At 45.4% G+C, this 18726-nt stretch overlaps 1 protein-coding gene across 2 annotated transcripts in view; it reads right to left on the bottom strand.

The window, feature by feature from the left end:
* Positions 1-18726, bottom strand: part of PROSER3 (proline and serine rich 3) — a 103786-nt gene that overhangs the window by 29934 nt on the left and 55126 nt on the right. For both annotated transcript variants that reach the window (XM_029576165.1, XM_029576163.1), the window contains exons 8-9: positions 18590-18723; positions 2714-2919 (exon numbers count right to left, since the gene is read on the bottom strand). In XM_029576165.1, coding sequence (XP_029432025.1) covers positions 2714-2919; positions 18590-18723 — 340 coding nt within the window. The remainder of the gene's footprint in view (positions 1-2713; positions 2920-18589; positions 18724-18726) is intronic.

The following is an 18726-nucleotide window of genomic DNA, read 5'->3' as shown; positions in this document are numbered from 1 at the left end:
CCTAGAGCGGACACCTCAAAAATCTTCTTAAGCTGTACCTCCAGCTTCCTGTCCTGGATATCCTTGAGAGCCGTCGCTCCTGTAACCGGGATAGTAGACCGTTTTGTCACCGCCGAGACTGCTGAATCCACTTTCGGAAATTTGAGAAGGTCTAGCGCATCTTCAGGGAGTGGATACAGTTTATCCATGGCCTTACTGACCTTGAGACCCAGCTCCGGGGTATCCCATTCTTTAAACAAAATATCCGTGGACGAAAAATGAAAAAGGAAAAGCCACTGCCGGTCCCGTGAGACCTAGCAAAACCGGATCCATGTTGGCCTCCTGACGGACCCCCACTTACGGAGCCTCAATTCCTAGCTCCTTAAGAATAGCCGGGATTAGAGGTATCAGTTCGTCTCTACGGAAGAGGCGGACCACTTTGGGATCATCTCCCTCAACTGCCTGAGTTCCTTTGCTCGCTCTAGGCTGGGAGGAGCCGTCCGCCGTTGTGTCCTCAGCCCCCATCAGGGGCTCTTCGGCAGGATCCGTGTCAGTCGAGGAGGAAAACTCCGATTCCGAGTCCTGTGGGACTCCCCGCAGGGATTGCTTCCCCCGCGGGGGCTGTCTGACGGACCCCTCGACTTCTCCAGTCGTCCGCTTCTTTGAGGCATGCTTACTAAGGCCCCCCTCGGAGGCTCCTTTTCGCCTACGCCTACTGCGCTTACACTTAAGGACTTTGCGTAGAAGAAGCGCAAAATCTTCTGAAAAAGAAGCCGAGTCCGAGGAATCGAGTCCGGAACCCTCCCGAGACCGAGACCTCTCCGGAGCGACCCCCCCCGCAAGACTTGACTGCGGAGAAAGCGGTGGAGGCATAGCAGAGTTCCCTGCCGGCTCCCGCCTGATTTCCTTGCCTGTGGCCAAAATGGCCGCCACTCCCGCGCTGAGCGGGAAAAGATCCTGCTGTTTGTCAGGCAGAGCACTGGCGCGCGGTGGCGAACGCGCGGGCCGAGAACGGACCCCCCGAGACGCCCCCGACGAGCCTTCATCGCCCGGGAGACAAGAAGCACAGAGGCCGTCCCTCGAAAGCCGCGCGCGCGCCGAGCCGCAGGCCCGGCAAGAAGAGCCGCGAGGCATGGCAGCAAAAAAATGCGGGAAATACAAGCGCTGACAGAAAAAAAATTAGAAACTTCTTTTTTTTTTTTTTTTACCAAAATAACGCCACGACTACCCCCCCGCGACCAGCACCTCCCCCCCGAAAAAACCGGAGCGGCAGCACTAAGTAGCAGAGAGCCGGCGCAAACAAAGAAAAATAGAAACTTTTTTTTTTTTTTTTTTTTTTTTTACCGCTTGTCGCTGTCCACGGTCCTGAAGCCCTGTTGCAAGAGGGGTGAGTGAACCGGGCTCCCCGGTGTCAACCCCTAACGCTGCTACTAGTAAGCCGGGTCCTCGACCCTAGCAGCGGCCTCAACCAGGGGGGGGTGGTCCCCTCAGAACCTCACAGCCCCCCTGGGAGGCAGGGCAGACAGGACACCACTCACTAAAAAACAGCCAAATTTAAAAGGAAATTAAACTCAAAAGAGAAAAATCTGAAAAAAGAAACCTAACTACCACAATCAGTGCAGGCAGAGGCTGTGACTGCACCTGCACCACCTGCTGGAGACAGAGTAAGACTGAGGGGCTGTGACTGGCACAGGGGCTTATATATGGCTCCGCCCACAAGTTTTGCTCTGTCTCCACCCGCTGGTGCGGAGTCACAACCCAGGTGTCCTGGACTGATCCTGGTACGTACAGGGAACTGAACCTTTGGCGGCACCTGTTAGAATGTACTATAGTACGCATCCACCTACATTAATTTATGTGCCAGCATGTAAACCACTGTGATGGTATATAACTTAGCGACAGTACAGAAAAGATTTTAAATAAATAAAATTAATTCTAGCTTTCCCCAACCTTTAAAGGTGCACGGCCTGCTGGCGGCACGTGGAACTGCGGGAGCTGGGCACGGGGAGGCTGAAGGTTTGAGCTGAGCGTGTGCATCACAGCTTACAGCAGAGCTTCTTCTCAACCACTGTGCCATGTTTGAGCACTGCTCCAACTAACTGCTCTACTGTTTCTCACCATTGCATGCAGAGGAGGAGCCAGGGAGAGACAGCCAGGGCGGGAAAGAGGACTGAGTGCTCTATTAGTCTGTGTCCCAGGTAACACTGTGCAGCACTACCAAGGGAGAAAAGAGGAGGGAAGGGAGAGCACTGCGGCACAGTAGGGATCTGACTGCGGTACACCAGTGCGGTACACCAGTGTGTTGCGACACAGTGGTTGAGTGGCTCTGCCCTAGAAGAAAGGCAGGATAAGTGAGATATAATAAAGACATTTAAATACCCCCAAGGTTTCCATGCACAGGAGGCTGGCCTCTTTCAAAGGAAATAAGGATGAAAGGGGATAGACTGAAGAGTAAACTAAGGAAATATTTCTTTACAGAGAGGGTAGTGGATGCATGGGGTAGATTCCCCCTGGAGGTAGTGGAGACAAGGATAGGATCTGAATTCAAGAAGGCATGGGATAAACACAGAGGATCTCTGAGGGAGTAGTATGGATTGTAAAAGCTGAATAGTTCATGTAGATGGGCAGATGAGATTGGCAGAAAAAGACCATTCGGCTTATTTCAATTCTTCTATTCTATAAAATGAAGGCATGCAGCCCAGTTTACAGGGAACAGCAGTCAGAGAGCTCATACCTGCTTAGGGAGTCTAACAGGTGGTGAGAGAGACTTCTTCCTAGTGTTGATGTGTAGGGCTCCATCTCTTGCCTGTTCCATCTTCCTTCGCAAGCGCCACTGGAATAATATGTCCTCCTCTGGTCGGCAGCCAGATGATGGCAGGACATGGACTGCAGATGGGGGTGCAGTCACAGATCTGGGCCATTGGATGAGGCTCATGGTTCCTGTGGAGGGAAAACAAAATCTGCAATTTGTGTGCAAACATTATCCATTTTAAGACCAGTGCTGGGAGATCACACTTTGATAGAAGCAAGTATTTCGTTATATTTTATTTTTTATTTATTTAAATTCTTTTAATATACCAATGCTCAATGTAACATATTTTTGGTTATACTGCCAAATCCAATAGATCGTGAATGTATTGTGGGTAATCCGACACAGAGTAGACATTCCCTGCTTTCCATTGCCTGACTCGGCGTGCAATCTTTTCCCAATCACCTCTAGAGACCCAAAGGCATCCTGGGGAAGTTGCTTTTTTCTTACAGAGACACCTCCATTTCACACAAGGGCTCTGAGCTAAACATGTAATATCATCTTGCTCTCCAAAATCCCTAAAGAAGCCATGCTTTTTTACCCTGTGTTCAACTAAAGTAGGAGACTAATCACAGCCGCACCAATTCAGAGATTCTGAAAAGTTTTTCTTAATTCCACATCATCTTACAGTAAAGTTCTTTGTTTATTCAATTGCTCTGTAATACACACTGTTTGTAGTTAGCAGGATGAATTAGCCATTACATGTGGGGTAATATATTCCATCAGCACCAAATGGACTCCACTCTCCTAGCTCTCCTGGGCACTACTAAGCATGTGTGGGAGTTCCCAAGCGGGAACTGCCTCGTGAGCATCCTCAGTATCATAGCTAAATCTAACTAGGTAGCTGACCCTCCAGGGAGGTAGACAAGCAGTTATTTCATGGATAATTCATCCTGTGATCTATAGAAAATACCATTTGCGATGAGCCTAGTGGTTAGAGCAGTGGGCTTTGAACCAGGAGACCAGGGTTCGAGTCCCACTCTCACTCCTTTTGACTTTGGGCAAGTCACTTTTCCCTCCATTGCCTCAGGTACCAACTTAGATTGTAAGTCCTCTGGGGATAGGGAAATACCTACAGTACCTGAATGCAATCCACTTTGAAGTGCTGCAAAAAGTGGAATATAAATTTAAATGATTCTTATGGCTTCTTTAAATGATTCTTATGGCTGAATTACTCATTACATGTGCAGAGTTCCAAGCTGAGGGTTGCAGCGGAGCTATTACTGAACAAGCAACCCAGATCATACCATGGAAAGTAGACTACTGTTAGAATAAGTTATGCAAAACTGCTTGTCCAAATTTACTCTCAGTCCTTAAAGATAGCAATTGGGATGTAAAGGTGTGAACTGAAGACCAATGGAAAAATTACTTACCTGATAATTTCGTTTTCCTTAGTGTAGACAGATGGACTCAGGACCAGTGGGTTATGTGCTCTTCTGCTAGCAGATGGGAGACAGAGTCAGATTTCAAAGCTGACGTCACTCAACCTCAACTCTTCAGTATTCTCTTCGAAAAACCTTTGTGGATATATCTTGCTTAAATAAATTGATTAAAATTTGATTGAAGTGGTTCAACTGATTTCAAAACTGGAGACCGCCAGTGCACTTAACCAATTAATGCCGACACCAGACAAACTGTGGGTGTCTTGAACTAGGGATAGGCAACGGCTTACCCGTATTTGCTTAGTCTCGAGGTTTTCTTTCCACTTCTCTGGGGCAGCCATGGGCGGGATGCTGAGTCCATCTGTCTACACTAAGGAAAACGAAATTATCAGGTAAGTAATTTGTCCATTTCCTAGCGTGTACTTAGATGGACTCAGGACCAGTGGGATGTACAAAAGCTACTCCCGGACAGGGTGAGAGGCTGCCTGCAGCCCACTTAGTACTGCCCTTGCGAAGGCTGCATCTTCTCGGGCCTGAACATCCAGGCGGTAGAACCTGAAGAAGGTGTGTATGGAGGACACGTTACCGCCCGACAGATCTCAGTGGGCAACAGCAGCTTGGTTTCTGCCCAAGAAACTGCCTGTGCCCTCATAGAATGAGCCTTATCCTGTAGAGGTAAGGGCTTTCCTGCCTCTATGTAGGCTGCCTTGATTAATTCTTTGATCCAGCGGGCTATGGTCGCCTGCGAGGCTGCTTCTCCTTGCTTCTTCCCGCTGTGAAGAACGAACAAGCGATCCATTTTGCGCACCGGTTCCAATCTTTCCAGTTATCGCACTAGGAGTCTGCCGACATTTAGGTGGCGAAGAAGGCGTGAGTCTTCTGAGTCTTTATGTTCAACGGAGATGGCAGGGAGATGGCCTGGTTCAAATGAAAATCTGAGACCACTTTCGGTAGGAAGGAGAGGACTGTGCACAGCTGTGTAGTTCCAGGAGTGAACCTAAGGAACGGTTCCCAACAGGATAGTGCCTGTAGTTCGGAGATGCGACGAGCTCAAACCTCCCCCAACCAAACCCCTTCCCCCCTACAATATCCATCTCAGAACATGTACGAGACCTAGGCTTCATCGTATAGACAGTCAACTAAATTTTAAAAAATTCATTAACTCCACCTTGAAAGTCTGCTATTACAAACTTCACACTCTAAAAAAACTAAGACTCCTACTTCAATTCAAAGAATTCTGCACTGTACTCCAATCCGCCATCTTCTCAAAAAATCAACTATTGTAACTCCCTCCTTCTAGGCCTTCCCAAAAGTACCATCGCCCCACTACAAATGTTGCAGAATGCCACCACCCGTATCCTTACCAACACACGAAAAACCGATCATATTTCCCCCATTCTCAAAGAATTGCACTGGCTCCCAAACTCATCCCGAATTCTCTACAAGACCCTTTCACTCATACATAAAACAATACACAACCAAGATATTCAATGGCTTAAAGACTCCCTACATTTCCACACATCTGACAGACCCACGAGATATCACTACAGGGCAACCTTACACACACACTCTCCTAACCTCACTCATCTCAATACCACGAAAGAGCGGGCTCTATCCATTGCAGGGCCCACAATCTGGAATTCTATGCCCCATGACCTACGCCAGGAGCACTGTTTACAAAAATTAAAAAAAAAAAACCCAAACCCCAAAAAACTGAAAACCTGGCTTTTCAAACAGGCATTTTCATGATCCTCCTTTATTTACTTGCCCGCCCCTCTCTAATTCCACTACTTCCCCAACATGCCACTCAACCCCTTCCCTTTAACGTCCATATTTACCTTCCCGCTCTCTCTCACACGCTCCCCCCCCCCCCAATTCATAATCCTCTCCTTCTATTTGCCATGTAATTATATTAACATATTCTTCTCACAGTTCTACTTTCATTATCTACTCCAGCAGTTAAAGGTTATTGATATTTCTAAAAACAGTTCTCTGTAAAGCTTACACGTTTTTTGTTATATGTAAACCGATGTGATGTGCCAACGAATGACGGTATAGGAAAAAACTTTAAATAAATAAATAAAATATTGCCACCAGGAATACAGTCTTCAATGTTGAGGCGTAGTGACAGACCACGTGTTGGTCTGAAAGAAGCCCCTTCTAGGAAGTCTAATACTAGATTGAGATTCCATAGGGGCACCGGCCACTTTAGGGGTGGCTGAAGTTGCTTAAACCTTTTCAGGAAGCGGGACAAATCTGGATGAGTTTATAGCCAGATACCGTCCACTTCAGCTCTGAAGCAGGACAGTGCGGCTACTTGGACCTTGAGGGCGTTGAATGACAAACCCTTCTTCATACCATCCTGTAGGAACTCCAGAATCATGGGGACCTTGGCCGTCCGCGGGAGTATCCTGCGGTCCTCGCACCAGGCTTCAAATACTCTCCAGATCCGTATGTATGACAGGGACGTGGAGAACTTGTGCGCGCGGAGTAGGGTGTGAATCATGGCCTTTGAGTAACCGTGCTTCTTCAGGCGAGTCCTCTCAAGAGCCAGACCGTAAGAGAGAATCAAGACGGATCTTCGTGAAGAATCGGGCCCTGCCATAGAAGGTCCCTGTGTGGAGGTAGGCACAGAGGGTTCCCAGCAAGGAGTCTTTGCATGCCTGCGTACCATGGTCGTCTTGGCCAATTCGGGGCCACTAGTAGAACTAGTCCCCTGTGATGTTCTATCTTGTGGATGACCTTGCCCAGTAGCGGCCATGGGGGGGGGGAAGGTGTACAGTAAGTCTTCCTCTGGCCAAGTCTGGACGAGAGCATCGATCCCTTGGGAGTGTGGCTCTCGTCTGCAGCTGAAGAACCTGGGGACTTGGGCACTGAGATGGGTGGCCAGCAGGTCCATGGCTGGGAGGCCCCAGCGATTTACTATCAGTTGGAAGGCTGTGGTCGACATTCCCCCAAGTCCAGGCTCTCTCTGCTGAGGAAATCTGCTGAGACGTTGTCTTTTCCTGCGATGTGGGAGGCCGAGATCCCTTGTAGGTTTATCTCTGCCCATGCCATGAGAGGGTCTATCTCCAGAGACTCTTGCTGGCTTCCTGGTTCCTCCCTGGCGGTTGATGTAAGCCATCGTTGTAGCGTTGTCTGACATTACTCGAATCGCTTTGCCTCGGAGTCTGTGGTTGAATCGCAGGCATGCTAGTCTGGAGTGGTCGCATGTGGGCCCTTGCCCACAGGACCTCCAGGGTTGATGCAATGAGGCCGAGGACTTGAAGACAGTCGCATAATTTGGGGCATACATTGGTCATCAATCGTCGTAATTGTTCCATCAGTTTCCTTCTCCTCGGGGGGATGAGGAAGACTTTGTTCTGTTTGGTGTCGAAATGGGCCCCCAGGTACTCTAGAGATTGAGAGGGCTGTAGACTGCTCTTGCCTGTGTTTACGACCCAACCGCGTTCCTGCAGTAGGCTTTTGATTCTGGTCACCTGCTGGCTCTCTTCCGAAGACTACACTACACTACATGCATCTCCACCATGGTCGTCTATTTGATCCAATGTCCGTGTGAACTCATTTATATTGGAAAAACAAAACGTCTGTTGAAAACACGGATGATCAAACATTGATCTAATATAAAGCATGCCTGTATTGACGAACCCTTGGTGGCTCATTGCACCGAGAATGGACATTTTTTAATGATTTACTATTCTGTGCTATTGATCACGTACCACCGCATTGGCGCGGTGGCAATCGGGAAAGATTGCTATCGCAATCAGAGCAATGATGGATCTATAGACTGGATACGGTTGCACCGGCTGGTCTAAATACAGAACTAGATTTGCATGTTTTTCTGGGTTGAATATATTTTTGAGTTATTCTTCTTATATTACAGACAGACGAGTCCTATGTTATTTTACGTAATTGATGTCATGTGGGAGTTGAGAATTTAAAGAGACGCGAGCCTCGGCTTCAGTTCCTCCTCTCTTTCTATGCTGTGATGTTTGAGACGTACGGTCCTCTTTAAATGGTAGCCTTGCAAACTTCAAAGATAAGTACTCTTTCATCTTTTTGAAATTGAATTTTTCTAAAGTTAGTTTTGTTATTTATAGGTTTAAGACTCTGTGTCCACAATTTTCGCATGCCCCTGAAGAAGCTATTAAGCAAAACACTGGCCGTGTTGGGCTATATTATGCTTAGATTTAAAGAGTCTATTCTCTAAACACCTTTTGAAGATGGAGGACTATTTTTAAGGAAAATATAGAAATTATATAAAAAATACTTTTTTGAAGCATTAAAGAATGATGAAGGTGAATGATTAGAAGACCGGTTGGTGTCTTGTTTTGAAGTCACACAACGTCAAGCTTACTGACACCTTCTTGTGCTAATATTTCAATATTGTTTTGGGTTCCACATTATTGTGTCTTGGTAATTGAAATCTCCCATTATTATTGCACTGCCAAATTGGTTAGCTGTAAGATGGGAGAGTTAGAGTGTATAGCAGAAAATGATGAGATTGACATAATTGGCATCACAGAGACTTGGTGGAAGGAGGCTAACCAATGGGACAGTGCTATATCAGGGTACAAATTATATCGCAATGACAGGGAGGATCAACTTGGTGGGGGTGTGGCACTTTATGTCCGGGAGGGTATAGAGTCCAACAAGATAAAGATCATACAAGAGACTAAATGCTCAGTAGAATCTATTTGGGTAGGAATCCCATGTATGTTGGGTAAGAGTATAGTAATAGGAGTATTCTACCGTCCACCTGGAGAAAATGGTCAGACAGATGATGAAATGCTAAGAGAAATCAGGGAAGCTAAATGATAAAACAAAAACGAAAAATAAATAAATAACACGAATTGTTCATACACTACTTTTGAACAGCAATAGTTTATTCCCAAGCAGTGCAGTTATGCAACTAGAGCTTCACTAATGTATTATTTAATCTGAGGTGATTTTTCCTTTGGCAGAGTCACATTTTAAAGCAGTGCACCCGACCAAAAAAAGAATCATTAATAGTTTTTTTTCAATCTCTCCAAAGTTTTTGGTGTTTTTTGTGTTTGAACATTGTTGTTTATGTCCAGCATTTATTTTTATCTTTCCTTTCAGTATTCCATATTTGAATGGAGTCTTAAAGTTGGCTGCTCTAAAGTTGCTCTCTGTTAGACTACTACTGGATTCATATGGCTCTTTGTGCCCGCACACAGAGATCGTGCTTTTAAAGATCTTGTGTGCCATCCTTTTTCAAAAATGAAGAGCATCCTGCTATAGTTTGGTTAGTATTACATCATGTTCATTCGTCTTTATTATTTATTTATTTTTATCGTTTTTAAAACAGTTTAATAATTAGCGCTTTTTGTGTGTCTTTTACAAATGCTGATTACTCACAAGTGTAACATCTATATTTTTAAATACTATTGATTGGTGCAATTGTTGACACTTTGTTTTTTATTTGCTGATATATTAAGGAATATGACTAAGTGATTTCTACAGTTCACCATAAGGAATCCACCTATTTGACTACACTATAATTATAGGTAAATTTTGCCTCTTTATCCATTGTTTTTCATTGAGTTCTGTATGTCATATTTTATATATGTGTATCATTTTTTCTGGCATATATTTGAAAACTCTTCTATACCGTCGTTAAGTTAAATAACCATCACAACGGTTTACAGTAAAGGCACGATAATGAAAAAAAGAGTGGTATAGATTACAAATTAATCATGTGCATTATAGTATGGTAACAATTTAATACAATAAACTATGTGTGTAAGTTAAGCTTGTATCAGGCCGATACAGTAAAGTCTGCGGGAGAGCGGACGAACGCCCGCTCTCCCGGCGTGCGCACCGGCCACTTGCTGGTGCGCGCGATGCAGTATTTAAATTAGGTCCGGCGGTAGATCCGGGCAAAAGGAGCGGCAGCTGTCAGCAGACGCTCAATTTTGCCGACGTCTGTTCGAGCCTGCTGACAGCCATGGGCTCGGAAACCAGACACCCGCAAAATTGAGCGTCCGGTTTTCGGCCCGACAGCTGCAGGCCGAATTCAATTTTTTTTTTTTTTAAACTTTTTTTTACTCTTCGGGACCTCAGACTTAATATCGCCATGATTTCTGAAAGTAAAATGTGTGGCTTGGCTGCACATTTTACTTTCTGTATCCCGCGCGCCTACCTAATAGGGCCATCAACATGCATTTGCATGTTGAGGGCGCTATTAAGTGCCGCGGGTTGGACGCGCGTTTCCCTCCCCTTACTGAATAAGGGGTAAGGGAAAACGAGCGTCCAAGAGCAGGCTAACAGTGCGCTCCATCGGAGTGCACTGTACTGTATTGGCCTGTATGTTAGGAACATATTAGGCGGTTTGAATTTAACATTAATATGCATTTGTAGATTACAATTAACAACTTCTAATTTGGTGCATCCTTATCAATCAACTGTTTTTCTCCTTCTCTTTACCTTTGTAAAAAGCTTGTTTAAAGAGCCAGGTTTTCAGATTGGTTTTGAATATTTTCAAATTTCTCTGCAGCCTTATTTCTAATGGCAAGGTGTTCCATAGCATGGGGCCAGCCAGTGACAGTGCTCTTTCCCTTACTTGTGTGAGGCGTGCTGTTTTAACAGAGGGGACAGTTAGTAGAGCCTTATTATGTTTTGATTTATGCTTTCCTCGTTAATTTTTTGGTCTGTTGGTATGTCAATCAGTTATATTTATTTTATTCATTTTTATATTAATGTCTGCATATTTTAATGTTTTATGTGTTACTTTTATCTGTTTATAAATAGCCCCTGAAGCAGCTCACGCATGAGCGAAACTCGGCCTGAGTCGGGCAGTTTGTAAAGATTGTGATAAAGAATCCTTGGTATTTTTACCGATCCACTACTCTTTGGTCGCTACTTGCAATATTGGAACGGTTTCCGATCTACACTGATTACAAGGCCATCATGGGACTAAATATAAAAACATATACTCTGCATCCACAGGAGTCCCCTGCTTCCTAACAACAAGTGCAGAGCAGAACTAAGACATTTTCCTGTAAAATTCACCATACCAAAGATATTCTGATTCTGGTGTCATCTCAATAACAACATCACAAACTCCCTCTACTATAAGGTGCATTGTAAAATAATACAAACAAGCCCCACTCTGTACATGTCTATCAAACCTGCCATACCTCAGCAGCAGTAACTCCAAGAAATGAAACAGCACTAGTCCTACCCATGAAAAGGCAGCAGTTCACCACGAGTGCCATATCATATTGAGAAAATACAACAAATAGGATTGATATAAATACCTACATGCTAGTAAAAGCAAGTTTGATTACAATAAACGGTGCTTCCATAGATAGCAGGATGAATTAGCCATGCTGTTATGGGAGCTGTCTTCAGATCCCCGGGAGGCGGAGCTTCCCCAAGCAGAGGTCAGAGCTTTCTTCCTCTGCGGCTGCGTATGGGTTCCCGTGCAGGAAAGTAACAGATTCTCCTCAGTCTGTAATTAAGCTTGTGTTATTGTTAAAGGGTCGACAAACCAGGGAGGAGGGTGGGTCAGCATGGCTAATTCATCCTATCTACGGAAACATCTTTACGGTAAGCAAACTTGCTTTTTCCTGTCGATAGCAGGGCTGAATTAGCCATGCTGTTATGGGAGTCCCAAGCTGTCGATCACGCTCAGTTAGTAGTTTGTCTGTTAAGTGTGATTTGACTGTGGTGGTTTTCAACCAAAGTCTGACCATAATGATGTGAGGATTGCTCTTCCCAGTGTGGTGTCCTCACTCGACTGTTGGTCTAGACAGTAATGGGATGTGAAAGTGTGTAATGACGACCACGTAGCTGCTTTTCAAATGTCTGCAGGTTGGACGCGACGTAAATGTGCAATTGAGGTAGCCATCACTCGTACTTGATGAGCGTTTGGGTGAGAAGTTAGTGGTAAGTTTTGCTTTTCATAGCAGAATTGAATACATTGGGAATCCAGCTGGATATAGTACTTTTTGTTATCAGACGACCCGGGAAATTTGGATTGAAAGATACAAACAACTATGAAGCACAGTTATCAGATTTCGTCCTCTCTTTATAATAAGTAAGAGCTCTCTTGCAGTCTAGGCATTCTCTATCATTGTGATGCGGTTTGGGAAAAAATGTGGGCAGTTCTATTGTTTGATTTAAATGGAATTGTGAGACTTTTGGAAGGAAAGTGAGATGTATGCGGAGTACTGCTTTGTGGTGATAAAACTGCAGGTACGGTGAGTAATGAACTAAGGCTTGTAGTTCACTAACTCGGCGAGCTGATGTAACTGCCACCAGGAAAACTACCTTCTATGTGAGGTTTTTATGTGAGAAAAGTGCATAGGTTCGAATGGAGAATGCATGAGTTGCTCCAAGACTGCATTTAGGTTCCAAGGCACTGGTGGTCGAATATGCAGAAGTCCTTTTAGGAAACGAGATAGCAAGGGATGCGTGGAGATCGACTGACCGTTTAGCGGTTGGTGATAAGCTGCTATCGCACTTAGATGTACCCGAATTGATGCTGTCACTAATCCCGATGTATGGAGGGAGTAAAGGTAATCTAAAAGCAGCTCCGGTGAACAGTCTATTGGTGAAATGTCCTTGGTTGTACACCAGGATGAGTAACGTTTCCATTTAAAATTGTAATTCTTTCTGGTTGATGGCTTTCTGGATTGTAAAATCACATCCTGTGCAGCAATTGAAATTCCTTGTTCTGATAGAAGGAACCGTTCAATCTCCAGGCTGTTAGATGAAGGGACGAATGAAGCGGGTGAAGAAGAGTTCCCTCCTGCTGTAAAAGAAGATCCGGTCTGTCCGGTAAGGTTATTGGGTCTTCGATGGAGAATTGCAACAGGTAGCTGTATCATGGTTGTCTGGGCCATGCTGGAGCTATTAGTATGAGTTGAGCTGAGTCTGCAATACATTTTTGTAACGTCCTTGTGATGAGAGGGATGGGAGGAAAGGCATACATCAATCGTTCTGTCCATTTTGTCAGAAACGTGTCTTGTGCTATTCTTATTTGGCTGGGCCATACCGAGCAGAAGCGTGGAACTTGTGTGTTCTCTTCTGTGGCAAATAGACCATCGTTGGAAGCCCCCATATGTTGAATATGTTCTGAGCTGCTTCCCGATTGAGAGACCACTCTTGTGGATGGAATATTTTGGCTCAGCCTGTCTGCCCTGGTGTTCATCACTCCAGGAAGGTAAGTTGCCTGAAGGTGAATCAAATGTTGATGTGCGTGTCGAAAAATCTGGAGAGCTTCCTTGCAGCGGGACCATGTTTGTTTATGTAATACATGGCGACTTGATTGTCCGTGTAGATCATTCGTCGGCCTCTTAGGTGAGTTTGAAAGGTTTTCAGAGCAAGTCAGATCGCTCTGAGTTCCAGTAAGTTTATTTGTAAGCATTGTTCTTGTGGATACCATAGTCCTTGCGTTTCTAAGAGGTCCAGATGTGCTCCCCATCCCTTGCGAGAGGCATCTGTGGTGAGGACTGCATTGTGCGGGGGAAGGCTGAATAGCATTCCCTTGGAGAGAATTGAGTCGTTGAGCCACCAGTTTGCATCCCTAGTCATCTCGGAGGTGAGAATGAAGGTTTTTGATAATGGTTGGACATGTTGCTTCCATTGCCGTTTTAGTCCCCACTGTAGTCTACGCATGTGTAGCCTGGTATTGGGAACAGTAAAATTGGCCGCCACCATATGTCCCAAAATTCTGAGTATATGTCTCGCTGTCGGTCTGTGCATAGTGATCAGATTGCGAATAAGTCGTGTCATCTCTTGTTTTCTGTCTTCTGGAAGGAACGCTCTGTAACGAATAGTGTCCAGTCGTGCTCCAATAAATTGCAGAATCTGTGTGGGTTTTAACATTGACTTCTGAAAGTTTATTACTAGGCCCAATTTGTCTAGGCATTCGATTATTTGATGAAGGTGATTTACTAATATAGCAGGCTACTATCAGCCAGGTATGGAAAGATACGTATGCTTTTCTTTCTGAGATGTGCCACCACCACCATGCATTTGATGAAGACACTTGGGGCTGCCGAAAGGGAGAACCTTGTACTGATAAACTCTGCTTCTTGTATTGGAAGCATAGGTATTTCCAGGAAGATGGATGGATAGGAATGTGTGTGTATACATTCTTCAAATCTATTGAGCACATCCAATCGTTCCGCTGAAGGAGAGGCAGAATTGATTTGAGGAATACCATTTTGAATTTCTCTTTGCTGAGACATTTGTTGAGCTCACGAAGATCTAAGATTGGTCAAAGGCCACCGGATTTCTTTGGAATGAGGAAATAGAGAGAGTAAAACCCTTTGATGTGGGTTGTTTGCGAAATATGATGGATCACTCCTTGTTGTTTGAGTGAGATGATCTCTTGTTCGAGTTGGGGATGAGACATCTTGTTTGTTTGTACCGGTGGATGAGGCAGTAAGGGGGGTGTCAGGAATTGTAATTGGTAACCTTTTTGTACAATGTCCAGGACCAAGCGATCCGATTTTATCTCTGTCCACGCCTGGAAACGAACCGTAATTCTTCCCGGGGGCGTTTGATGTGGCGGTGATGGCAGAGGAGTTAAAAAGATTGTGAAGTCTTTGCTGCTGTTGCTGATTGTTGAGATTGAGTACGTTGAGCTCTTGGTTTCCCTCTTCTGCTCAACTGTTGTTGTTGCTGCTGAGGGCGCTGGTAAGGTTGGTAAGTAGTGGTCCTGTACGGGTGATAAGATCTATATGGTCAACGTGGGTATTGAAGTCGACGTAAGGGGCCAAAAGGTGCACCGCGAGGTTGAGTATGGAGATGGACCCATCAGAGATTGAACAGCAACTGCTTGATCTTTTAATTTTGTTACTGTTTCTTGAAACCGGTCTCCGAAAAGGTTATCGTCCGTGCAAGGAAGATTAGCCAGTTTTTCGTGAAGATCTTCTCGTATGGCACTGGCTTTAAGCCATGCCATACGTCTGGCTGCGATCGCTGTAGCAGAGGCCCTTGAAGAAGTTTCAAATCCTCATAAATAGAGCGAAGCAAATGTCTGGTACACTCTTCCATGTCTTGAAGAGGAAGTGGGATAGAATCTGCTGCGGAGACCAGCAGATTTGGTTGCTTGGATGCACTCGTAAAGATATTGCACCATATAGAATTGGTGGTGTTGCAATCTACCAGTGAGCGTTGCATTCTGGTATATCTTTTTTGCGAAGTCATCCAAGCACTTATCGCGATCTGGTGGGGCAGATGCATGCAATTTTGACTTCTTTGCCCACTCATCGCCGACTCTACCTCGATAGATGTGTGTTGAAGTTGCGGTGTTGAATAACACGATGTTTTCTGCATTTTGTACTTGAGCTCTGTTTTCCTGGCCATGGCTGGAGTGGAAAAAGGGGTTTCCCAAGATTTTTCCCTTACTTTGTCAAGAACTGGTTGTAGAGGAAGTGAGGTTGGCTCGTTTGGGACATCAAAGATTTTTAGGAGACCCAAAGTTTCCGCTCTGGGGTCAGGGTGTTTGTTGTTTTTTTTTGGGTCTCTAGATGTAGAATTGCTCCCATCTTATCTAAAAACTTGGGATAAGATAGGTCTTCAGGAGGTGAGTATGGCTCCTAAGGTTGATCTGGCGGGTCAGATGGAAACCCCGTATAAGAGGATGGTGAATTTGTGTCCCGTGGAGAATCAGTAACATCAACAGGTATGGGAGAGTGATGTGAAATAGGAGACCTTGAGGGGGTTGGAGATGGTTGTTTCGTAGGCCGTGGAGATTCCGGAGAAGTGGTAGGCGATTCGGATGGCATTGCGAAATTTGTTTGCAAGGTGTCAAAAAATCCTGATAAGTGCTTGAGACAACTGAAAAATGGCTTCACATGTCTGAGGTGGCATGAGCAGGCGATTAGGAGGAAGATTTGGTTCCTGTGAAGGTATTTTGTCGGCTTGCAGGTGAGCTGGCTCCTTCACCTTCTTTGGAGTCGTCCCTCTTTCCTCTGGTGGTGTGAGGAATAGGAATAGGAACGAGATCTAAATGAACTTCCAGATCGACTCTGAGAAGAGCTAGTTGAGGGTGACAAGTGTATCACTTACCTCTCTGATGACGAGCTGGATATGTCAGTCCATCTTGTTGCTGATGAAATAGGACTCTAAATAAAAAGGCCGGGTCCGTTTATCAACAGGTGGCTTCTTGTTTCCCTGTGTTTATGGGAAATACGATGCCTTTTACCTTTAGAATCTGATTCTGACAATTCCGCTGGACTTTGTGGTGTTGTGAGGTTACTTTGCTTTGGTGTAGATATTGTCTGCGTCGCATGCTTCCTTTTATGCGTCAAGTGTATTTTCTGTTGGATCGAAAGTCGACTGAGGTGACCCCTGTGCGTCCCCCAATAATACTTGTGTTGATGTTACGTCGACCGTGTCGGTTTCGACGCAAGATGCGTCGACTTGGTGGTTTCACGCGTCGATGTAGACTCCTTTTGCGTCTGTCTCGACTTGCTCGTCAACGTCGACTCCTCATGCGTCGACTTCGAAGTGGTATGCTGCATCGATTTGTGCGGAGTCAAGGATCCCGGCTTCAATGCCGAGTGCGTCCGCACTTCTTTTCCTTTGTTCTTGTCGCTGCGTCAGCCTTTTTGATGTCGATGAACTTGGCGCAGATATAGAAGTTATCCTGTCTACTTTATGCGCCGAGGGGCTTGGAGAAAACTCTCTGCCCCTTGCCGACATTTTTGAGCAGGCCTCTTTTTTCTTGATGGATCTTTCCTTATCTCCAGGCCTGGAGATTGTAGGATCCAGCGAGGCCGCCCGTTTTGTTGACGGAGCCTGTATCTGCTCCGGTCCCGGAGAGGATTGAGTATCGGATGGGGGGGCGTAAGAGCCCTCTCTTACCGACTTTAAGTCCCGGATTTTTTGGGCCTGTTGTCGCTGGGCCCTCTGAGACGTCTTCCCACAATGATGGCAGTCTGCCTGGATGTGGTTGGGACCTAAGCACCTGTAGCATAAATCATGTCCATCTGTTATGGACATGATTTTGCCACATACACAGGGTTTAAACCCCAGTTGTCTGCTCTGTTTTTGGACATCTATTTTGAAAAAAGAAAAATCTTCTGAGAAGATCAGAAGCTCTGCGTGCGATCCTACGCGCGGAAAAAAACAGAGTGAGGAGAATCTTTTACTTTCCTGCACGAGAAGCCACGCGCAGCCGCAGAGGAAGAAAGCTCTGACCTCTGCTTGGGGAAGCTCCGCCTCCCGGGGACCTGAAGACAGCTCCCATAACAGCATGGCTAATTCAGCCCTGCTATCGACGGGAAAAGTACCTCTTCTCAGTCACACACATACAGAATACAGACAGACCTGCCTTCACCAAATATAGAATAAAATACCACAAATTACAAATGTGGAAACAAAAACTGGAATGGAAACACCAAGACCTTCTGCATGCAGTGCAAAACTGGAGAACTAGAAACAGAAATATTTCCTCCTACACTAAGCAAAGTTCAAAAATAGAACACATGCATATTCTCAAAACTACCATATTATGGCTCTTGTACCAAAGCAATTTCCATGTGTGAGGTAGTGTACAGAAAACTCCCTCAGACTATCTTAAAAGGACTGGGCACAGCTGTCTCACCCAGTCCTCCTTAAGGTTGACCCGCAGGATATCCTAGTTGAAGGGAGGAGCCCTTCATCAGAGTATAAGTCCTCAGGGCCTAAAAGGGTGAGATGGGCCCTGGGAGAGAGAGAGAGACCCCCAAAGTATAAGGAGACCTGCTATGTTTGAGGTTGAGACTGACATTGTTAAAACCTGCTATCTTTAAGTTGGGAACTTGCCTGAAGTTAAGGTGAGCTGCCTCAAAGTGATTATTTTTGCTTTGCACTTTTGTTTATTAACTGTGAGATACCTGAAGCCAAGGTGAGCTGTTTAAGTTGTTTGTTTTGCTGTGCACTGCACTTTGGGGTATTTCACTGTAAATAAACCACACTTAAGAAACATCTCCGGTTTTTCTCTGGCAGTCTCCAAACCGCTACCGCCTGAGTTAGCACACCATGGTAAATGTGTACCTAAGGCTCTAAATCAGCCACTTCTCACCATACAGATGCATTAACATTAGCCCCAGATAGTCTGTCCCTTCCCAGGGGGAAATCTGGAGCCCATCCTGATGATGTCACCCATATGTGAGGACTACCATCCTGCTTGTCCTGTGAGAATTAAATATACACTGACCTAGGATTCTAACCGGTTTGTCCTTTCTGGGCATGCTGCCAGACACAGTGACTCAAATCCCAAACTGCTTCCTGCCTCCCTGTGGGCCCAGGCCTTACTGAGCCTGTCCATTCTAGGGTTTTCACAGGAAATGCAGGCTACGTTGATCTGAGATTTCCAAAGGTGAACAGTACAGTGCAATATCCTCTCCCTATACACAACAATTCCTGAGGAGTCTGGAGGAGCAGCTCTTACCCAGTCCAGGATCTAGCAGGGATGGGATGAGAGGCTTCTGTATAGACTCTCCTTCCACGGATGCAGTGTAAGAGGAGGGGGAGGAGCCTAGGCCTTCAGAGCTCACTGGAGCAGAAATGTTAAGGGAGGATTCACTG

Source organism: Rhinatrema bivittatum, chromosome 14, assembly GCF_901001135.1.
Source record: "Rhinatrema bivittatum chromosome 14, aRhiBiv1.1, whole genome shotgun sequence".
NCBI lineage: Eukaryota > Metazoa > Chordata > Amphibia > Gymnophiona > Rhinatrematidae > Rhinatrema > Rhinatrema bivittatum.
The sequence above is the reverse complement of the archived record's forward strand: the minus strand, read 5'-3'. Positions and strand labels throughout refer to the sequence as shown.